The following is a 21,746-nucleotide window of genomic DNA, read 5'->3' on the forward strand; positions in this document are numbered from 1 at the left end:
CCCCTTTCTGCTGGAAAATCCCTACCGCAAAGGGATGGATTCTGCCCCTATATTTCGGAATTTCTCGCCGTCTGAATAATAAAGGGGGAATGAATAAGTTTTATCTCTTGAATGACGCTGATAACAAGAAAAAGAAAATCTCTCTCAAACATCGAAACACTTCTTCCATCCGACCTCAGCCCAGAAAACTGCGCACGATGAATCATGTGTACCCAGCGCCGCGGCAGCAGAGCTTTGCCGCCGTCAAGGAGGGCGACAATGTTCGCACATGCGCGTACTCGTTGTCGACGGATCCTTACTGCCCATGACAGCCATTAGAATGGGCCTGACAAAGGGCGCATCGCCAAATTTGAGCGCTGAAAACTGGCAAGAAAAGAAAATCCCAACGGCGACGCATTGTTCCTGTAGAGCTCAGAATTTTGAGGAACGAGGGGCAGAGGAAACTTAACCGACTCAATGGCCGAGATGTGCGATTCGGTTGGGCGGTTACATGTTGAGTGGAAGCTTGTTAGTAGAAGCTTGAATCTTCCTTTTTTTTTTGTTTGTTTTATCGTCGGCCTCATCAGGGATGTTGAACATTAAACTCATGGAATTATTCTTCACCCCTGGTTGCTGCAGCTCATGTTCGAACTCTGAGATGACATTGTGCTGGCGGAATCTCTTGGATGACAGACAGAACAAAGGTTTATCCCTGGCATGGTTGGCAGGAATCAGATCCGCGATTCAAGTTACACGACTAGTCATCTTATCCGATGAGCTTATTGAGTGCCGTGAGCCTCTAGTCTAAAATCTCCGGGCGAAGTAATACGGCACATAAAAGGGAGGTTGGAATAACGCGAGGTTAATCGTACCATAAATATTTGCAGTAAACGACAAACGAATTCTTGTTATCAAATCTATCTAAAAAAAGACTTTGCTACCAATCTATCTAATAATGATTTTGTTGCCAATCTGTAAAATCTGTTGAGGAACCATAATGCAATCGGTTAATATCAGAAAAAAAACCAGCACGACGCATAAAGAAGTATTAGTCGATGTGCCCAAAGATGCTAAACGCCGTGATCAAACGTCCCTCAGATGCGGACGAAAAAAACAAAAAAAAGGAACTCAACCGCGTACGCCCAAGGTCCTACCTTGCGGGTGACATTTCTTTCAAGCTTCGATCAAACGCTCCTGCTTTTCGCCCTTATCCTTGACATCAGACTTGGCAGCGACAGGAGCTCCAGGTCCGGACCGCGGGCGAAGAACGACGCGCCAGTTGCCCGTGTGGAACTGCATGGTGATGTACTGTCGGAAGTCGATGACCTGGCCTGGGACCTCTTCGATGTCGAAGCGCGAGAAGATGTTGGCCGCGACCATGCGCATCTCGGCCCATGCGAAACTGTAAATGTCGCAAAGGGAGGATTGTGTCAGCTCGCCAAACGAAAAAAAAAAAAAAAAAAAAAAAAAAAAAAAAAAAAAAAAAAAAAAAAAAAAAAAAAAAGAAACCTTGCCAACTCGAAAAGGAGAAAAAATGGGAAAGACTTACTTGATGCCAATGCACGAATGCTTGCCGGCAGAAAATGGATAGTATGCATTCATGCTATAGGAAAGGATTGAGATTCATGATTAGCATTGATCACGTCAAGCAAGGTTTAGGGGGCTCGAAGAGAGGCAGAAAAATAGCCTGAATAGGAAAAAAAAAAAAAAGAAGACTTACTCTGGAGCCGGCGCTCCATCCCTCTGCCCCTCGGGAAGCCACCTCTCGGGCCAGAAGCGGAGCGGCTCGGGCCAGTACTTTTCGTTCCTGTGCAGGTCCCTGTAGCTGGCCGAGACGACCGTGTGCGGGGGTAGGTTGTATCCCATGATGGTGACCCACTCCTTGCCGGTGCGGCGGCCCATCTCGGACGCGATCGGGTGCAGGCGCAGGTTCTCCTTGATGCAGGCCTCGAGGTACCAGTACCGGTCCGCGTCGTTGCGGATGGCCTTGCTGGCCACGACCTCATCCCCGGTGCCGCAGGCGGGCAGCGAGGCCAGGAGCTTGGCGCGGACGTCTGGGTTTCGGGCCAGCTCGAGGAACAGGCACGCGATGGTGCCCGAAGTGGTCTCGGAACCGGCGAGCAGGATCTCGGCCATCTGGTCCACAATATCGCGCGTGTTCATGGCGTTGCCGCTGTCGGGCTTCTTGCCCTCCTCGATCAGGTGCTGGAGAAGGTCGCGGCGGCTGGGCTTGTCCTGGGCCTTCTTGACGTCGGGTTCATCGCGGTAGGCCTCCTCGGTGGCCTTTTCTCTGGTGGTGAGGGCGTTGTTGCGACGGCGCTGGACGACGGCGTCGATGGCCGTGATCATCTCGGCGGGCCAGTCAAAGTTGATGTCGAGGCCAAACATGCGTAGGAACTTTTTGACGTAGACCATCTGGTAACGCTTGGAAAGGCCGTCGAAGATGGAGCGCGGGATGGATTTCCATACTTTTTCGTCGACTCCCTCCTCAATGACCGAGGTTTTGGGGTTGGTCTGGCCGAAACCCTTACCAAAAGAACATTCTCCCATGCTTGAGTCGATAAGGTTAGATGTTGTTCTAGTCTAGACACAAAGCTCCCTGATTGGTCAACAACCCATGAAGAAAAGTTTAGAACTTACATGTCCAGCGCTACGTTGTGAAGATCATCCATCAAATCGACCTCGATTCCGTTGAAGCTGGCCGAGGCGGTATCGGCGCTGATTTGAGACTCATACTTGTCGAGCAGTTCACGCAACGTCTTTTGGAAATACTTTTCCAGGTTGTCAATGTACGCCACGGTAAAGGCAGGCGACAAGAATCTCTTGAGACGCTTGTGAGGCTCATGGCGACTGTTACCCAAAAAAAGAGTTGACCGAATCTGTTAGCAACGGGCTCTGAGAAACTCGAGCCAAGGGGCAGTCTAGACTCACATCTCTCCAAAAAGTCCAGGGCTGTGCTTATCTCTCGAAATCTCGGAATACATTGCCACTTTGGGCAGGTCGACCTTGACCAGAATCTCCTTGAGTGCGTCCCTGTCGGCCACCCACACCTGTCGGGGGCCGAGGCGGACGATTGGGCCATACTTCTTGTGGCATCTCTCGACGAGCTTCCAAATCTCGCCAGTGCTGAAGCCCCAACGGAGATGCATGGTGGTCAAGGGAGCATACCATGGGCCCGGAATGCGACTAAGGGGGGACCAGTAGGCCTTCAAGATGCCTCGCACCTGGAAGATGGTGATGACCATCACGGCCACTCCGAGGAGTACGGGCAAGAGAGCCATTGTTGAGGTTTGACCAAGCTGATTTTGGCTGGTAAACAAAAGGTGATAGTGTATTGAAGGGTGGACAAAGAGCTGAGATATGTCAAGATAAGTGCTGAGGATGTTGAGGATAAAGAAGCAAGTGATTTAAAACGGGTTGAAGGTCTGAGCTAAGGTTTTATCAGTTGTGATGTGTGGAAGAGAGAGAGAGAAGAAGCTGTAATTCAAGGGAGAACAAGATATTTTATATAATATTGAATCTATTGATAAATGTTCATTCAATGTCAAGGACAATGATCTCCCAGTCTTACTTGTCATTTCCTTGCTTATCGTCGTACGCTCTACCCTAGCGGTCAAGCATTACTATAGTTGCGACACCGCCACAGACGAATGTCGTGATGTTTTCGAATCACATGAAAGTCAAGTGTCTGACTAGGATGGTGTAAAGTCTGACGTGCCCCAGATACCACTTGCTCATCTCCGGCCATCGATCTCCAGGAGGCACAATGCCTTTTCCTGTCAGTCTCAGGGGCCAGATGGTGGCAAAAACCAATCAAAATCAAGCTGCAGACAAACCAGGAGACATGCACATCGTTCCCAAAAAAGTAAGGGGCTGAAATTAATCAAGATTACTACTGTCGGTGTATCAGGGATATAGACTGTTGTCAGATATCGGGGTACCCAAGCCACTATGTTGGACAGTCCCAATACAAGGCTCTCAGCATAATTATTATTGTATGGTTCCAAGCACAGGGAAACAAATGGAACGCTGGCGATTAAGGTATATGCGACATGTCTCCTCTTCTGTTATGAGCACAGATGTCAAGGAACGGTAGGTAAAACAATATTCGAATCATTTTGCTCTTGGTTCTGTCAGTCCTGACAGGTGTCGACCCTCTCACTCTGCATGATGTTCGGTAGCCCACGGTTCGTGGTCAGTGAGTAGCCTAAATTTAAAATAGCTGACTAACGTCTCTTCTGCAACGTCTCTCTGCCGGGTTCACCGCTCTTTTCTAATAAAGCTACAGTCAGGGGGGAAACAGCAGCGGTATTGCAAGTCATGTGGAAGCAGAGAAATATTGTATATTATTACTGGTATTCTTTTGGCGTATCACATACATAATGTTTAAATATAGAGTTCTAACACGATAGCATAACTTGTATTGTATAGCGACTTAAAAAAAATGAGGTATGCAAGCTCCACAGTTGGAGAACTATACAAACGACAGAGAAACCGGGAACGGACCGGACGATCTTTTTGAGGGCCTCCCCAGGATGTCCACAGTGAGGATGGGGGCGGAAAAACTACGTAACGCTATTCAGATTGGGAAGTCCGGGCTTTCTGTAACTTTCACCTCGGTATGAGCTAATGCCATTCTTACCGCAATAAGCAATGCCGGATTATAGCCCGGTAATCATGATTGATTGCCGGCGCCTGAAACGTATAAGTGAAGGGGGGTTGTTGTATATTCTGGTGTTGAGAGCTCCATCTAGTGACTTAAGTGGGTCAAGTCCTTGTTACATCGCCACATTTAACTGACTAGGTATTGTATACGGGAAAGTCCATGCGTCTATTGCTTGTTTGAGTAGTGTCTCTACCATGCCATTGCCAGATGACCAAAGCCTCACCGTACTAATCCCAAATCGGGTAGAAACCCCGTGTATAATGGTGTAATCGAAACCATGTCACTGAAGAGAGGTGAAAGCAAAGTCGACAAATGCCAATATATCTTATGCACACCCCCTCCAAATCCTCCCCTGGTGGATAACCGTTCAAGAGTCAAAATACCAATTCAGTTCTAAATCAACAAGAACAAAGAGAAATGTCTCAACTTCGGGAATTTATCGACTATGTTCGCCAGAGCTCGCCTTTCTATGCCGAGCAGTGGCAGAATGTGGTTTTGCCTCAAGATGCTGACGATGATGAGCTTCTCGAGGCTTTGCCTATTACCGACCACAAAGCTTACTGGGAGGCCAACACCTGCCATGGCAGTCGTGTATTGACAGCACCTCAGGGTGACGGAGTTATCTTCAAGACTGGAGGTAAGAACGTACAATGTCCTCAAACAAAAAGAAAAATGCCTTGTGAACTAACTAACTGACTGAATTCTTTCCAAAAATTAAAAAAAAAAAACCACAGGCACCACTGGCAATCCGAAAGTATCCTTCTATACACAGCAGGAACTGGACAATCTCGGGCATATGCTGGCAACCTGTCTGGCCAGATGTGGCGTAGGTCGCGGTGACAAGGTGGCGAACCTGTTCTACGCCGGCGACCTCTACGGCAGCTTCCTACTGCACATCTTCTCGGTGCACTACCTACCCGGCGGTGCCATTCAGGTCCCCATTGCCGGCCACGTCGGCATCTCAACCATGGTCGAGCACATCGTCGGGCTCGAGACCACCGTGTTGTTGACCACAGTGACCACCATGAGCAAAATCGCCGATTACCTCCTGGAAACCGACGACCTTGGACGCCCGGTGCGCAAAGAGGTCGCCGAGGTCGCTGCTAAGCACGTCAGGCTGCTTCTCTTCTCTGGAGAGGCCCTCTACCCGGACCAAATCGGCGTCCTGGGCGCAGCGTTCCCTGCCGCTAGGATCCGGTCCCTCGTCTACGGGTCCATGGACTCTGGGATCGTCGGGCTGACGCCACCGCAGCTGCCAGACACCCCACCTGCAGAGCCTGCAAGTCCCTCTGAGGTTGAAGACAAGGAGAAACAACTACCTCTCATGCTGCAGGACGACACAGATCAACGAGTACACAAGCTCAACAGCGAGTGGGGATTGATTGTGCAAATCATCACCGACGACGGGCGCGCGACCAAGACTCCCGGAGAGGAGGGCAGCATCGTGGTTACCAACACAGGCCGACGTCTGATGCCGGCGGTCAGGTACCCTTCGGGCGACCGCGGGGCGTGGGTCGACCATGGTCTGGGCCTGTTCAGGGTTCTGGGGCGAGATCGGACGGCTGTCCGGGTTGGGCCTGTCTCGGTCGACTTTGTGCACCTCAGGGATCTGGTGGCGGCGACCATGGGATCTGACAGGCCCATAGCCGCGCTGCAGCTCAAAGTCAGCCGTCGCGACGCCAAAGACCTGCTGACGGTGCTAGTGGCGTATCGACCCGGCAGCGCAGAGGAGGAAACGGATCTGAAGCGGAGAATATGCGCCGCGCTGGACGAGGCCAGACCCATGTTCAAGGGCCATGTCGATGCTGATCTGATTTGCCCCCTGGAGGTGAAATTTGTCGATGGTAGCGAGGTTGTCATGACGGAGAGATCTGGCAAGGTTATTGATGTAATAGATTCTCGGGCTACGGATTGAAAAGCCCCAAGCTTGGTACTAGTTTGATTTTTTGAGATGTTAATTGTGTTGCTAGACCCATAGATCTGCCAAACCTGTTGCGTAACTACTTGGTAATTCAAATGACCCCGACTCATGTATGAAGTCCTTGATTATGGATGTATTCACTTCAAGATTCAAGACTAAGTGGATAGATATCTATACAGACAAATGAATATCGGTATATAAGCGCCACATGATTGGACATGTACAAACTTTAAAAAAAAAAAAAAGGGCTGACCCCTTTATAACAGCCAACTATTTGCACAATTACAATAAGATAAAAACGAACGCACAGTGCGATTGGGCCGATAACGATAAATATTTTACGCATTTTAAATCGGGTGGTATACGTATACGTATTTGTTTTTATTACATGTGGTTGTTGCAGATAGTGGCGCAAATAGTTGGTCGTTGTAAACGGATTAAACTTTCTTTTTTTTTATAGTTTATGCGTGTCCACGTGTTATTTAATTATTATGTACCAGTAATTAGCCGTACCGTAACGGTATCCACTTAATGTTGATCTATTCACTGCAGGCGTTGAAATAATTACACCCCTTTATCATATGTTGTATTGGACAAGGCTTTGTTTGGGGTAATATACTAAACACGTAAACTTAAAAGACGCATAGACACACCTCGGACTTGCAACGCCGACTTAAGTAACAGTCTGACCGATGATCAAGGAGGATGCTAGATCCCAACACTTGATAACTTTTTGCCCGATTGGATGAAGACAAACAATGACGACAATGAGTCGTGTCGGTTTTCAGTGGCTCGCAGATGATACTGATGACTTTGCATACTTGTCCAGATTCTGATTCCTACCTTATTTTGTACCAAGCTCACAGATTGCCGCACCCATCACTTTGAGGCGTTCCTCTGACGGATTTATCCGTCTTTCCGTCTTGTTTGGCCCAAAAGGAACCGATCTGCATTCGTCACAGGCCGCCCCCCTGCTCTCGTAACCCCAGCTAGCATCGCTCTTTGATTGCCGCCCCCAAGAACACAATGAATCCGTCGGTAAATAATCATATGCAACACCCTGAGATTCGCCATTTTATGCGAACTCGTTGGTGCCTGAAACACCTTACACCGACCGTAGACGACAAATCCTCCAACGAGTCAACAGGTCTCGTCGTCCAAGTCCACAGCAACAGGACGGTGCTGCCGACCAAGGAGAATCAGTTCGTCGGCGAGACGCTCAACACCCCGGCAACCATCGCGGCGTGGGTCAACATATACCCGCGGCCGTCTCCGCGTCTAGGCTTTCGCATACGCCAGTTCATCTCGTTGGTAGAGCTCAGGGACGGCATGACTGGGTTCCCCGGTTCTTTGCACGGCGGCGCCGCGTCGCTCCTCGTCGACGAGATTACGGGCATGCACATCGCCTCGCAGCGGGACCCCGAGCAGCCGATAAACAAGGGATTTCGGACGGCCTATCTCAAGACCGAGTACCTGAAGCCCATCCCGGTTCCTGGGACGGTGCTGGTCAGGTCTGAGATTGAGAGGGTGGAAGGGAGGAAGAATTGGATCAAGGCTACGATTGAGGACGGAAAGGGCCAGGTGTTAGTCAAGGGCGAGGTCCTGTACGTAGCCGTTAAAGAGAAGGCAAAACTGTAGATTATGGGTCACGTTCATCAGGATTTTAACCCTTGGCAATCTGAACCCCTAAACGTTCCTGACTTAAAAAAAAAAAAAAAAAGAAACCAGTTTCCGTGCTCTAGAACTAGTCGTGACTAAAACACGCTCACAACCCCACCCGTTTTACAATTTAGCCCCCCCTCTCCTTGGCTACCTTAAGGTCCTACCGCCAGACCAAATCGGTAAGAATGTCCGCGCTCCCGCCATGAATGAATGACCTTTAGCCTTAGGAGTTAGGTCACACTGCATCCGCTACATCATGGTCATGCGTGTACCGCAGCGCCTGTCGGTTGCAATACACCGTCAGAATGAAACGCTCCTTGTTGAAGTTGCGGTATGATGATAGGGAACCAGCGGTCCTCCGGGCCAAGGAGGTTGCCGACGGGGACTCGCACGTCCCGAACTCGACCCAAGATGATCCGCTGCCGTTGTGGCCGGTGTTGTGGGTCTTGCGCATCGAGTTGCCGGGGGAATCAAGCGAGACGACGAGGAGCGGGATTTCGGACCGGGATGGTAGTCGTGAGGCTTTCTTCCATCTGTCGGACCGGCTGCTGCTGTTGGTGGGGGTGGCGCGATTGGCACCCACATCAGAACCTGCAGTGGGCTCCGTGATGGCCAGACAGAAGCTCGTCTGCCAGGAAAAGAGACCCGGCAGCCAGCGGTGCTTCTGCTCGTCGGTGCCGCAGTGGATTATTGACGGGAGGTCCAACGTCGGCGCCCCGGCCACATCGCTTGGCAGACGCGGCATCTCGCCCATGAGGATCATATCGTGGAATGCGTCGAGCCGCTTATACGGGATGCCCGCGACAGTACGCTGGTTTCCGCGGTCGGTACTCTAGCGCCACGTCCAGAAAGGCGAGCCTAGAGCGAACGAACCGCTCTCGGACTTCCCGGGGCGCCTCCCCCGACGCCTCCCACTCTAGAGCTTACGGGAGCAGGTGGGTGGCTACATACTCGCGCAAGTACTTCTGGAACTTTCGCTGCGACTCGTCGTAGTGTGGGCTATCGAGGCCATGTAATCATGCTGGTTCACACCATCTGGGATTTCTTTTCCTTTTTTTTCAACATTGTAATGCGTTAATCAAACTTCCATGACATGTTTTCCTCTCCAAGGGGTTCAGCAGGATATCTTAGGGCAGTCCTTCTCCCATGTTTGATCATTTGTTCCTCGCTTGCTTGCTCGGTTCTTTCCTGAAAGCTGGTCTTGATTTACTCGGTCCCCGAGGTTAGCAAATGTGTTTGATTCAAATCCGAATCCAAGTTCCGCTTACCTTCCCTGCAAACTCAAGGGACAAACCAGTTTACCGGAATGATTCTCGAAAAATTGGTGCATAGGTTGTATAGTCTCAGGCACAACCTGACTTGAATCGGCTTTCAAGGGCATATAGGTAGGTAAGTAGGTAATGACCCCTGGGGCTTGGCTCTTCGGGCTCGGTGTCCGCCAAAGCCGTAGCCGATACCTTCGGGGATAGCTAATCATATTCATTTTCAAACTGATGTTGGTCTGATCTACCACCAAAGCTATGATGATGACTAAAACGCAATACATACACTCAAGTCGGAACAGCTACCCAAAATCTCACAGAGATCAAGACTATGGTATTCTTTGCGTTTTGTTGAACAAATAACGAATGTAATAAAAATAAATAAAATAAAAACAGTTATCTACAAGAATTCTTTAACCGGAGTATCATGTACCCATATGTTCCTGAAACCTCCTTCCCCTTTATGCCAGGTTGTACAGCTTAGAAGCCCTGAGCCCGAAGCAAGCTGCACTTGGCAATGCTGACAACATCTGAAGAGTAGCAAGCCTTAACCCTGGCCGCACCATTGAGAAGCTTGTTCTTGTTTGCGTTGAGCTGATTCGCGGCGTCGGAGCCGGAGCCGACAATCTGGACCAGGTTGGACGTAAGTTCCTAATGTGGAGAACAAGTTTATCAGTCCATGTGTTACGTTTTTGCATCCGAATCAATCAACCAATGAAAAGGAAGAAAAAAGAGAACTCACAGTAATAACAGCCGAGATTCCACCCATCGAGTTGATGAGCGAGGTACCCTGCGAGGTACCATAACCAACACCGGACTGGGCGTTGGCGACGGTCTTGAGCAGGAGCAGGTGGCTCTGAGCGCAGTCGCCATAGGCGCCGGCGATGTTGGAGCGGTCCTGGTCGGCATACTGCCCGTCGACGGCGGCCGTGCCGGTGATGCCGTTGACGAAGCCGCCGCCCAGCTGCGCGGCCTGGGCGAACCCGTCGGCGCACTGCTGCAGGTTGGCCGTGTTGGCGTTGGTCAGGATGGAGAGGGGGTTCGGGCTGAGCGCCGCGGCGGCCGGCTGGAGCTGCTTGGCCATGTCACGGAACATGTTGAGCCCGCCGACGATCTGGTCGATAGACATCTCGGCCTGGGCACCCGAGAGGAGCACCATGGCGCTGGTGAGGGATGCGATGAAGGAGGTGGAGAACTGCATCTTGAAGATTGGTTTGGTTGAAATTTATTTAAGGAGAGAATACGAAGATGGTAAAGATGTGAATGAGAGACTGGGTTGGGCTGAAGATCTGATAATTGAAACTGTGAGGGAATGACTGTGTGTTGATGATAGTTAAAGACAATCCAAAAAGCAAAAGGCATTTCTGGGTTGGATATTTATATTTTCATCTAGATGGTGTTATGGCGATGCCGAACTGGTAGGATGTGACACACCTTTCCTTTCCCCCTGGTGGAATAGGGGTGCAATCCTCCGATTCCTCCCACGGCAAAACCAAACTCTTCAATGGCTGGTGCATTTACCTATCGGTCCGCCACTGCATTTTTTTGCGCTACCGGTAAATTACAAGTCGACAAGCGTCTCAAGCCACGGGAGCATCGCGACCATCAATCCCTTAGGACTATTTAGTTCTAGATCACAGGTCGGCCACAGACTTTTCCAGCTAGCTGTCGCGTGGACGTGCGTCAACAGGACGTTGATGTCCGTTAGTGCAGGAGCACTAGGGTTTAGCTTGTGTGGCTTGTATCTTAATCATCTCGGCTTTGCCTCGATGGGAAAAGGGGTGCAAGGCACTATTTGTCGATGATTTTGTTGCCCAGATATACTTATTAAAAAAGCGCTATAGCATTCGGTAAGCAAGAGCCGAAAGCGTCAAAGATGGCTGTTGTAAGAGAGACGGCGCACATACTATCTGTTTTCTTGGGGCTACTAATCCTTAATTAGCTCGACCGGAGGTAAATCTCCCGGATGGGACGATTTTCGTGGAGAAGATCGTGGGGTGGTGGTAAATAAAAATCAAAACTTTGACGCGATCGGGTGGATGAAGACGGGCAGGCAGGCTGGCTACTTCGAGCGCCAAAAATATAAGCATCTCTCTGTCCGGGAATTGAACCCGGGTCTCAAGCGTGACAAGCTTGCATACTGACCACTATACTAACAAAGATGGATGTGAGAAGATTGGTGACAAGAGTGGGATTTGAACCCACGCCTCTTTCGAGACCAGAATACGCCGGATCTGGAGATCCGGAAGCTGTGGAGTACTTGAATCTTACCCGCTCAACTTGAGTCTGGCGCCTTAGACCGCTCGGCCATCTTGCCGCTTCCAATGTTGGTGATACTACGACGCACTGTGGGGTACTAAAACCGCGAGGCAGGTCTGGCAACCAGCGCAACGATAACTTTTTGTTTGTCCGAATTACCATACCCCTTACACCGCTTTCAATACAATCTATAATGTCTCTCTCCTCCATAATTTCCTACATTTTATACCATGTAAACCGTCGCTTAGCTGCAATCCACATTCCAATTCATTTTATTCCACCGCCAGCAATTACGGTTCCTTCGGCTTACCTTCAGTAAAACCGTTATTCGGAGCTCCATAATGCGTCCCCACCCCTATAAACCGATATCCGCCGTCTTGTTTTACCGAGAAAAAGCAGCGATGCGGGCCCGCTGGCTCGTTGTGCGGACGGTCGTGTGGTTTTATGTTAACATCGGGCCCTTTCAAGGGGTGATGCAGGAGAAGCTCGCCGGGGCCCATCTTGCTCGCCAGAAAGGTCGGGATCGACTGTTTCCTATCGTGCATTTCCGTCGGGTATCGGTTTTTCCCCCCGCCAATGATCATTTTACCATGCCCTGCGTACCGTGGGCTCAAGTTGTTGATCTTGGCACCTTCCTGGAGACAGGTGAGGATACTACTGAGTGGCAGTGTGACTTTTGTGGAAGAAATGGAAGGTTAGAATTGGGTGTTGGGTATAAACGGAAACTGATGATGGAGGTCAAAATGAGCTTACCTGTTCCTTTTCCTGTTTCGTCTTGCACGATATAATCTGAGGTAGGCAAATCGCTGATGTCTACATTATCTTTTTGCAGTGGCAATTTCTTAATGAACTTGGCTGTTGTGGTTTTCTTAGGCACGGTCTTGCCCTTGGATCCCTTCTTGTTGGCAGGAGTCGACTGATTCTGTGGACGTACGGCGTGTGTGCATATAAGTAGGTGAACATGGCTTGTTACGGGGCTTGACTGAGAGATTTTCCTTACCTGGATCTGGTTTAACCCTTTCTGTTTATTTCCTTTCTGCTTATTCCCTTTTTCTTTGTTTCCTGTCTGTTTATTGCCCTTCTGTTTATTCCCTTTTTCTTTTTTTCCTTTCTGTTTATTGCCCTTCTGCTGATTTCCTTTCTGCTTATCTCCTTTCTTGGTAACGTTTGCCTTTGTGGAACTCTTCTTATTCCTGGAGAGTTGAGTGGTGGTTCCGAAGCTGGCCTTGTTTTTGGATTTATCTGTGAGCGTGCCCTGAGGCCGAGAAGTGATTTGCTGTATTCCATTCCCATTCTTTACTGGAGTTAGGCTTGTAAAGGCTGGTTTTCGGTTTGGCTTTTGTTTGGGAATGCGTGCAACTTTGGAACCTCCGACGCCAGGCACTGGAGTTGACCAGACGGCATCCTGGAACCAAAGTGTAGATGCCGAGAGGAAGAGGAGAAAATGGGTCTTCATGATGAAGTAATTTGAGGCTTTGTGGGACTCTGATAGCTGATTTGGATCTGTGGTAGCTTGAGGAAATTTTGATATCTTGTTGTAATAACTAACAAGCAAGGAGAAGGCTTTGGTGAGGATACTAACAATGACGCCCGGAATGGCATCTCATACGAACACCAGGATCCCAATTGGGCTTTTATAAACAAAGTTAGGATAGTCGCATATCCAGAGAGATTCTGCGCTGACTCCTCCTTCACCCGTCATCTCAAGCTTTTACTCACCCGCGTCTACTCTCAAAGTGCTTGATTACCAGCTATTTTTGATTCAACAGAATAGCCCCCAGACTTACTTCAACTGCAGGCTGTATCTGGTACCCAGCCTTCAAAGAATCCCCACTGTCAAAGCCTAGAGTTGTTCCTTGAAATGCAACACTACCTACATGTGCATACTGTGGCCCCTCAAGCGGGCGGTTCCGTCCGCTCGGTACAGCTTACTGTCCGGGGGGCCATGATATGCAGTCAAATGGAGTGGTTGGTGGCGCAGGGCTCAGGTAAGGGTGCCGTCGACCCACATAACATCATACGTTTATGGACAACCTCAATGTGCCCAAATCACCAACAAGGGCCCGAGCCAAGTCAATTTGTCTCTAACACAAATGTGTTGTGTTGCACAACCAACATACCGCCAAGAGTCTGCGGGTGGTGGCTGATCAGTGGCAGAGCTGCTGCAAGCACAGGAAAATAAATCTAAAGAGCAAGACTAATCAGCTTGCATCTTGTTTTCTTTTTCCGGCACTCTTACTATCCTTTCTGTTGCTCCCACACCAAGACACAATGCGCCTGCTCAGCTTGAAAGGTTTGCGACTCTTGCGTCGAGCAACAGACTGCACGCCTCGTCTCGTTGGTGCTTCGCTCTCTCTTCCGTCGAGAAAGATCAATCGTCTCCCCCGCACAACTACCGCATACTTTGGAGCTCCTTTCCACTCCCACAACGCCCGGACTGACGCACACAGGAGCAATACCAAGGGCCTGATCCACGAAAATGATACAACGCAACAATCCGCAGAGCAAGACCGAGAATCAGACACGATAGACCAAGGAGAGGAGAAAGGGGCCAAAATACCAGCTTGGCAGCGTGAAAGAATCGAGATCTACTTTAGCGATCTACGGTTTGAACGATATTGGGTCTCGGCGGCACTGACGAGCAGACAGACCGAGGCGGTGAGGAGCTTTCTCCTGCACGAGACCAACGACGCAGTAAAGACGGCCGAGGCTATGGCGTCGGAGGTGCAGGGTCTCGAAGACGAAGACGGCTACTTCGACGCGGTCGCCAACGCCTGGGTTACCGTCACTGCAATGGCTTTGGATCTTCCAAACAGCCAGCCGCGATTTGTGAAACTTGTAGACGCCATGTACGGCTTGGGCGAAACCATCAGTCCTTTCAATGAAGACAAGGACCTGCCTGAAATCGAATGGGCAAATGCAGGCCTATTTTGCATACAGCAAAGTCTCTTGATGTTGGTCTATTGTGAGTTTATATGTGTCTTCAGTCACGTTTTATACCCCAGCCAGGCACACTTACTAAAAGCCAGCCTACTTCGCTTTTTCCATTCTCTAGCCGGCCAACTCTATCCAAGAAATCTCTCCGAGGAGAACGATTGGCTCATCGATCAGTCCAGAGGGGTCTTCGCGTGGGTGACAAACCTGTACCGTCTGTCCGAATACGATGAAATTGACAGGGTTGCTATATTGTTATGCCACCTGTTTGGGCGGTGTATCCTGGCCACCTTTGACGACGAGACCGCCACGCTGGACAAGTATCCGGCGTTTCTCGCGAATGCTGCACGATATTTGGGGAATGGAGGTGCACTACTCATGGCTCGCCTGTGTAAACAAGGAAGGCCGTTGATGGGTGACCCGCGGGATATGATCACAATTGAGCGGTGGCGGAGCTGGGAGTTAAAGTTGAGAGAGGTCCTGGAACGTGAACCTGAGGGTTGGATTGTGAAGGAAATTGAATATGGGTTGGAGGCGATGGATTGGGCGATGAAGGAGTCAATGGAAGAGGATCAAGAACATACCGAGGGTGAGAGTAAAGAGGGGAATGAAAGCTGAGATGTACGAAAGCCTTTGCGAAGTATACGATAAGTGTATTATTGTGTGTACTATACAGAAATCCAGTCTGCTGCCAAAAGAGCTATAGTCAGCAGAAAGCTCGGGACCGAAACCAACGGAGCAAGACGGTGAATGTCGCCGTTGACCACGGTCCAGACAAATCGCCCAGCCCCCACAAGGGGCCAAGAAATAGAGTGAGGGGTTTTTGGTGGAGACTTCAACGGCAAGTTTGCCATTCAACAAGGGATACATAATAGCCAAGGGTCCAGCCTCATCTATGATTGGCCATTTGTGCCATGCCGTGTCTTCGTAATCTATGCACCCTGCAGGTGTGGGTTGCAGCCAGTAAGACGTTGATTGATAGAGTGCTGATAGAGATCTATTATTTTCGGATCAGCAAGTCCCGAGCGTGCTATCATGTGGAGATAAATCTGAGTATCCCGATTTATAATGGACGATTCACATACAAAACACAAAGGTCCAGCTCGGATCAGTAGGGCATTTCAACTACCGACCAAATGACGGAGACATCGTCGCAAACAGAAAAGGCAGACCTGTCTAGCGGCAGCCAAGATGTACAGCAGCAAATTGAAAGTGGTAACCACGCCGACCGAGTCCTCATCAACGCTTCGGGTCACGTCCAAGAGCTTCCCAGGAACTTTAGCTTGATATCACTCGCAGGTGTAGGGGTGACTGTGGGAAATGTTTGGGTACGACATTAATCTTTTCGCACAACACTAACAACACATTTCCTCATATTAACTGACTGCAACCAATCACCAGCCTGCAATCGGTGGATCTATCCTGACTGCCATCTTCAATGGCGGACCACCCGGCGTACTATACGAATTCATCACCGTTTCCGTCTTTTACTGGTGCATCGCCGCCTCCATCGCCGAACTCGCCAGCGCCATCCCAACGACAGCAGGCGTCTACCACTGGGCGTCGGTAACTCCGGGGAGCCCACGATGGGGCCGGTTGATTGGGTATTTTGCCGGATGGTGGAACTACCTCGCCTGGATCGCCGGCGCTGCCAGCATGGCCTCCATATTCGGCAACACCATGGTGCAAATGTACGCCCTCAACCACGCCGACTTTACCGCGGAGCCCTGGCACGTCTTTGTCGTCTACATCGTCGCGACGTGGATCGCCTGCGCCGCCGTCTGCCTCGCCAACCGCGTCATGCCGCACCTCAACAACCTCGGCATCTTCTTCATCCTCGCCGGCATCCTCATCACCGTGACCGTCGTAACCGCAATGCCAGGCCGCGACGGCCGACCCCCGCACGCGTCGTCCGAGTTCGTCTGGACGTCTTGGCAAGCCGACATCGGGTATCCCGACGGGTTCGTGTTCGTGGCGGGGATGCTCAACGGCGCCTTCTCCGTGGGTGCCGTCGACGTGGTGACGCACCTCTCCGAGGAGATCCCGCACGCCTCGCGTAACGTGCCGCTGGCCATGCTGATGCAGGTGTCCATCGGCTTCGCCACGGGCTTCGCCTACCTCGTGGCCGTAATGTACGCCATCAACGACTACGACGCCCTGTTCGCCGCCCCCTACCCGATCGCGGCCATCTACCACCAGGCCACGGGCTCCGCCGCCGCCGCGACGGGCCTGCTGGCCCTCGTCATGGCCTGCATCTCGCTCAACGTGGTCGGGCTGTACATCACGACGGGCCGGACGCTCTGGGCGCTCGCTCGCGACGGCGCCACGCCCTTCCCGACCTTTCTCGGCAGGGTCAACAAGCGGCTCGACGTGCCGGTCAACGCGACGCTGACCTCGGCGGTGCTGGTCACGCTTCTGGGGGTGCTGTACGTCGGCAGCACGACGGCCTTCAACGCTTTTGTCGGCTGCTTCATCCTCATGTCGAGCAGTTCGTACCTCGCCGCAATCCTGCCGAACCTCTTGACGGGTAGGCGGAACATTCAGTACGGCGTGTTCAGGTTAAAGGGCTGGGTTGGATTTACGCTGAACGGGGTGGCGTGCGCGTACATGGTGGTGTGGTTTGTGATTTACTGCTTCCCGTTCTCGCTGCCCGTCGACGAGAAGAGCATGAATTATGCCAGTCTGATCTGGGGCGGGACTACGATCCTGGCGGGGTTTTGGTGGGTGTTTGGAGCGAGGCATGGATACCAGGGTCCCAAGACCACGGGCGGTATCATGGTTGATGTTATGGAGGCGGATCGGGGGGACGTTGATGTTGTTGTCCCTGTGCAGCATAGATAATTAGGAGATGTTGCCGCCGGATCACCAAGAAGCTCGGGAAGTCGCGTATTGAGCTGTTCAGGTGAATAGATGCTAAAAGAAATATCAAGATTCCAGTACATTTGCTCCCGGTCAACGTGGTTTATAGGTTGATGCGTTAATCCGGAAAGTCGGCCGGCTTCCTGGGCTGAGTAGGGTCACCACGTGGAAAACATCTGTTATCACTGCCATGAGCAGCTTTGCACTTGAGTATGTGACACAATCGGTCGCCCCTGGACAGACATTTTGTGATGGAGACCAAGACAGCGGAGACCAAGACAGCTAGTTTTATACTTTGTTGAAATATGCCCGGGTCCAACATCTATGCCCGAAAACCGTTCTAATTACTGCGACTTAAACTTCGTTTCCGAAAGCTTGCAAAGCTCAACACGCCACATACGATATGAAGAGATAGTGATACAGCACAAAACGCCATAGTTCACACAAAAGCCGGCAAGGGCTAACACATGACCCCAGGGGTATCAAGAAGCTCCTGGATCTCGAAGCGGAAGGAAAATACATGACAGCTGCTATCAGCAGGAGCCATGCCTTAGGTCGGCGCTGAGGGAGAGTTAGCAAGCTGGCTCAATAAACCGCACTTGTCCCGGAGAAGGGTCACAAGAATGGAGGAAACGTACCTAAAATACCAATCGGAAATAGTATCTTCACCACCCTTATCACACTGCTTGACCAGATTCCGAAGCCGAGTGTAGCAGTCACCGTCCCGCAGCGTAAGACCACCCTCACCCAGCCATTTGACCTTGAAATGGACTGCCTTGTTTTCTGCCAGCTTGTGACACTCTGTCTTTTCTTGACCATTGTTGAAGAAGCCCGCGAGGCGTCCGGGCGAGGCGGCTAGGCCAATTTCATTAGCGGCAGCCGTTTTTTCGACGCCCCAACCGATTGACTGTTCCCTCTTGTAGCAGCCTGCTTGAGCAGTTGCCAGCAGGGAAAGGATGGGTAGGAGGATGGAGGTGAGATGCATTTTGGGCGTTGGGCGTCGGGGATGCAAGTTGAGCTGGATGTTTGAGGGGGCAAATTGCTGGAGATTAGGGGTGATGATTTCAGTGTAAGCTTTATGTAGTAAAAGGTTCTTGATATGGAAAGTTAGATCAACGCGAATGATGTCTTGGGCGAACACAGTCTTTATTGATTTTGGCCCTTCATTTGAGCGCTGCTTTGTATTAATAATGACTTGGAAACGATGTTTGGCTGCCTAATCCAAAATACTATTAGATTCCATTCCGGTGTAGTAAGGTCCCGGTTTTCGGCACTCCAATCCTTTTCTTCAAGAACGGAATATCAATTATAAGCTGATGCCTTCCATGTCTGGGGCGGCCGACATCATCAAGCCTCCATTGAACGAATTTTCAGAATGCGCAAATGGAGTACCTAAACTGCTTGTATTTTTAGCTTCACCACAGGGTTTAGCGAGAACACCACATCTGTTTTGGGCTAGTACTGGAACTACACCTAGCACTAGCAAGGGTGTTTTTGCGGACCCTATATCTTTCCCCCTGCCAAATCTGCTTGCCTGCCTTGCCTACACAGCCGGGTTTTTGACCCCACTCCAACGAACATGTTCGCTTCGATGACGCCCAAACCTCCCCTTGCGTCCCCGATAGCGTCTGTCACAGCAGCCGGCGATACGATTTTGTTGTTGTCGGTGATCTTGTTCGCCAGCTTGCTCAACGTCGTGGCGCCGAAGACATCGAAAACTGAAATCTCGCTATGCCCCCCCGCGCAAGGTGAAATTTCTAAACTCGGCAGCTTCCAAAAAGTTGAGTGGGACAAGGTAACGGCCGACGAGGGTGGAGCATAGATGACCATAACCTTAGAGTCAACCAACGGCTTATTCCCATCAACATCTTCATTCTTCAGCCCTACAATTTCAGCGACAAGCACACTCAACGATCTTTGCACTACAGCTATGGCCTGTCCAGCCTCTCAAACAGACCTGGGCGCCGCCTCCGCTGCTCCAGGGGCCAGCAGCGATGCGCTGCCGGGTCCCACATCGTGCGACACAAAATTCACCCCGCGCCGCAGTCGACTGCTGCCGCTGGTCAAAGGTCATTCGGGTCAAATATGAAATCTTCCAGAACCATGGCGCATTTTATGTCGTGCATCTGGCGCTTGTCGCCGACGTCACAGTTGACGGCGTTGATTGCGCAGTCCGGGTGGTTGGTCGCTACGCGGGAGAGGAAGGTGAGCCATTTGCGAAATCATGCCTACTCGTGACAGGAACATAATGTCTCGCGCACCGTGGATTAGAATTCCATCGGTCCTTAGCCAACAGTGGTCGGTCCTTTTCTGGCATTTTTCATCATCTCCTAGAACCCTTCCGAAGATAATGGCTCTCCCGCGAGGCGACACGTTGCCCCCGATAATCGCGATTGGTTCTTGTTGTGTTGTTGTTGACATGGTACAGTACACTCTGCAGCTGAACCCGCAAAAGTTACCCGGTTTGCCATACTTTTGCACGCTTATCTGCCAGGTATAGAGTTTACTATCGATCAACCCAAGTCGAGATGAAAGTCTAGAGCGGATACTTTTAATAGTTCACTCCCATCTGATGTCCGTACTTGCATAGCCTCTGGGGAAAACGAGGGAGTTCCCTGGTACTATACTCCAACGCGGGCAGTGCCGGGGATAGGGTTTTTCATCTGATGTTGAAAAAAAAAACCGAGGTAAACATTAACTCGTCCTCAATCCTCCGAAAACCTGTTGATCTTAGATCCTATCTTACCGAGAGGGGTAAAACCACGACGGGCCCGGAACCAATCGGGAAAGTTACCATCTCGTCCCATGTTGTGGACGAACGTTAAGCTAGAGGCTATGCGAAATACGACCTTAACACGGCAAGTTTTAGCACTGCACTTCAGTAAATTTTAACTCGACGAAAAAAGCCTAGATTCTTACCATCGGCTTTCGATACGAATCTCTTTGACCCAATCCGTTATAGAAAATGCAGCATGGGCCCCGCCCCCCTTTTGCCCGGCCCCGTCATTTCTTTTCGTGTTTCATCTTCCCCGCCCTCGTAGTCATTGGTTCTGCCTTTTTTTTTTCCTCCAACAGACCGAAATTATCATCATGTTTCTCCTACTTTTAAGCGCCCAGCATTTCTTAGCTGTCCGACGTGTCAGGCTCTATACCGACAATTCGGCACCGAGCGGGACCGGGAGCCCAAGCGCACCAAACACCGGTTACAAGGATAGACCATCGGAGCAGCAGAGATGTCTCGCGTGCGAATATTAGCGCTTCACGGGGTGGGCTGCTCCGCAAACATCTTGCGCGCCCAGCTCTCCACCTTTATCCGCGCCGTGGACGATCACTACGAAATCGTCTGCATAGACGGCTTTTTCGAATGGACCCGTGGACCTGGTCAGTCGCAAAATCCTCATGACTTCATAGTGCAATCGACCTAATTGCAAAAACAAAAACAAAAACAAAAAACCAGGCATCGAAAAGAACAACCCGGGTCCATTCTACACCTATACGCAAGCCTATGGCCCATCAGACATTCTTAAATCCCACAAATATCTCCGGGATGTTATTTCAGAGCAAGGTCCATTTGACGGCGTCCTCGGCTTTAGTCAGGGCGGCGCAATGGCACTATCCTATCTATACCAACAACAACAAGACGGATTGACCCCAGACTTTAAATTCGCCATCCTCCTCTCCTCCATTGTGCCCTTCTCAGCGGACCCCCGCACGCACGAAGAAGCAATCAAGCATCTGTGCGATCCTATCCAAAACCCATTGCCCCCTAACCCACAACAACAACAATTAGCATCCGAGGTTCGAGACATTCTGCTACACACATTTACAACCTCGAGTAAAATCGGCGCCACCGCGGCCGGCTACGATAACAAGCACTTTTTCCGACCGGGCGCGGACCCGGCCGACGTGCCGCGCGTGCTGCACCCACGCCTCCTGTTCCTGCCCGGCGGCGGCGGCGACGGCAAGACTGCCGATACACCCACGCGGATCGCAATACCAACGGTGCACGCCCACGGTCGCATGGACTTTTCCTTCATGAAGGAGGCGTCCGAGGCGGCGCGAGAACTGTGCGAACCCCGCCTCGCCAGGTGTCTGGTGCACTCGGGGGGTCATTCTCCGCCGCAGCAGCCAGACGAAGTCGCGGAGCTGGTGCAGGCGGTGCGCTGGGCTGTGAGGCAGTACCGCGAGACTGCCCATTTGTGAC

At 50.9% G+C, this 21,746-nt stretch overlaps 10 protein-coding genes across 10 annotated transcripts; 5 read left to right on the forward strand and 5 right to left on the reverse strand.

Annotated features, from left to right (window-relative positions):
- Nucleotides 1-1,152: 1,152 nt before the first annotated feature.
- PgNI_10910 (uncharacterized protein) lies at nucleotides 1,153-3,260 on the reverse strand (the record flags this gene model as incomplete). Its single annotated transcript, XM_031130884.1, has 5 exons — nucleotides 1,153-1,381; nucleotides 1,529-1,582; nucleotides 1,700-2,530; nucleotides 2,620-2,829; nucleotides 2,911-3,260. 5 exons carry the CDS (start codon nucleotides 3,258-3,260, stop codon nucleotides 1,153-1,155), a joined length of 1,674 nt encoding a protein of 557 aa, XP_030980172.1.
- A 1,802-nt stretch (nucleotides 3,261-5,062) lies between these two features.
- PgNI_10911 (uncharacterized protein) lies at nucleotides 5,063-6,560 on the forward strand (the record flags this gene model as incomplete). Its single annotated transcript, XM_031130885.1, has 2 exons — nucleotides 5,063-5,282; nucleotides 5,380-6,560. 2 exons carry the CDS (start codon nucleotides 5,063-5,065, stop codon nucleotides 6,558-6,560), a joined length of 1,401 nt encoding a protein of 466 aa, XP_030980139.1.
- A 1,032-nt stretch (nucleotides 6,561-7,592) lies between these two features.
- Nucleotides 7,593-8,204, forward strand: PgNI_10912 (uncharacterized protein; the record flags this gene model as incomplete). The annotated part of the gene is made up of 1 exon (XM_031130886.1): nucleotides 7,593-8,204. One exon carries the CDS (start codon nucleotides 7,593-7,595, stop codon nucleotides 8,202-8,204), a length of 612 nt encoding a protein of 203 aa, XP_030980173.1.
- A 259-nt stretch (nucleotides 8,205-8,463) lies between these two features.
- On the reverse strand, nucleotides 8,464-9,240 carry PgNI_10913 (uncharacterized protein; the record flags this gene model as incomplete). Its single annotated transcript, XM_031130887.1, has 3 exons — nucleotides 8,464-9,060; nucleotides 9,098-9,144; nucleotides 9,180-9,240. The coding sequence occupies 3 exons, from the start codon at nucleotides 9,238-9,240 to the stop codon at nucleotides 8,464-8,466; spliced, it is 705 nt and encodes a 234-aa protein (XP_030979742.1).
- Nucleotides 9,241-9,836: 596 nt separating this feature from the next.
- On the reverse strand, nucleotides 9,837-10,811 carry PgNI_10914 (uncharacterized protein). Its single transcript, XM_031130888.1, has 2 exons — nucleotides 10,233-10,811; nucleotides 9,837-10,141 (listed from the first exon to the last, which is right to left on the reverse strand). The coding sequence occupies exons 1-2, from the start codon at nucleotides 10,689-10,691 to the stop codon at nucleotides 9,971-9,973; spliced, it is 630 nt and encodes a 209-aa protein (XP_030979828.1). The 5' UTR covers nucleotides 10,692-10,811; the 3' UTR covers nucleotides 9,837-9,970.
- A 797-nt stretch (nucleotides 10,812-11,608) lies between these two features.
- Nucleotides 11,609-13,205, reverse strand: PgNI_10915 (uncharacterized protein; the record flags this gene model as incomplete). The annotated part of the gene is made up of 3 exons (XM_031130889.1): nucleotides 11,609-11,826; nucleotides 12,060-12,422; nucleotides 12,503-13,205. The coding sequence occupies 3 exons, from the start codon at nucleotides 13,203-13,205 to the stop codon at nucleotides 11,609-11,611; spliced, it is 1,284 nt and encodes a 427-aa protein (XP_030980140.1).
- Nucleotides 13,206-13,886: 681 nt separating this feature from the next.
- Nucleotides 13,887-15,558, forward strand: PgNI_10916 (uncharacterized protein). The gene is made up of 2 exons (XM_031130890.1): nucleotides 13,887-14,714; nucleotides 14,805-15,558. The coding sequence occupies exons 1-2, from the start codon at nucleotides 14,021-14,023 to the stop codon at nucleotides 15,299-15,301; spliced, it is 1,191 nt and encodes a 396-aa protein (XP_030980174.1). The 5' UTR covers nucleotides 13,887-14,020; the 3' UTR covers nucleotides 15,302-15,558.
- Nucleotides 15,559-15,754: 196 nt separating this feature from the next.
- PgNI_10917 (uncharacterized protein) lies at nucleotides 15,755-17,595 on the forward strand. The gene is made up of 2 exons (XM_031130891.1): nucleotides 15,755-16,011; nucleotides 16,085-17,595. Exons 1-2 carry the CDS (start codon nucleotides 15,820-15,822, stop codon nucleotides 17,522-17,524), a joined length of 1,632 nt encoding a protein of 543 aa, XP_030979743.1. The 5' UTR covers nucleotides 15,755-15,819; the 3' UTR covers nucleotides 17,525-17,595.
- Nucleotides 17,596-18,075: 480 nt separating this feature from the next.
- PgNI_10918 (uncharacterized protein) lies at nucleotides 18,076-18,527 on the reverse strand (the record flags this gene model as incomplete). Its single annotated transcript, XM_031130892.1, has 2 exons — nucleotides 18,076-18,103; nucleotides 18,181-18,527. 2 exons carry the CDS (start codon nucleotides 18,525-18,527, stop codon nucleotides 18,076-18,078), a joined length of 375 nt encoding a protein of 124 aa, XP_030980114.1.
- Nucleotides 18,528-20,522: 1,995 nt separating this feature from the next.
- Nucleotides 20,523-21,745, forward strand: PgNI_10919 (uncharacterized protein; the record flags this gene model as incomplete). The annotated part of the gene is made up of 2 exons (XM_031130893.1): nucleotides 20,523-20,923; nucleotides 21,000-21,745. The coding sequence occupies exons 1-2, from the start codon at nucleotides 20,776-20,778 to the stop codon at nucleotides 21,743-21,745; spliced, it is 894 nt and encodes a 297-aa protein (XP_030980118.1). The 5' UTR covers nucleotides 20,523-20,775.
- Nucleotide 21,746: the final 1 nt, after the last annotated feature.

The sequence above is a fragment of the Pyricularia grisea genome, chromosome VII, assembly GCF_004355905.1.
Source record: "Pyricularia grisea strain NI907 chromosome VII, whole genome shotgun sequence".
Classification (NCBI taxonomy): Eukaryota; Fungi; Ascomycota; class Sordariomycetes; order Magnaporthales; family Pyriculariaceae; genus Pyricularia; species Pyricularia grisea.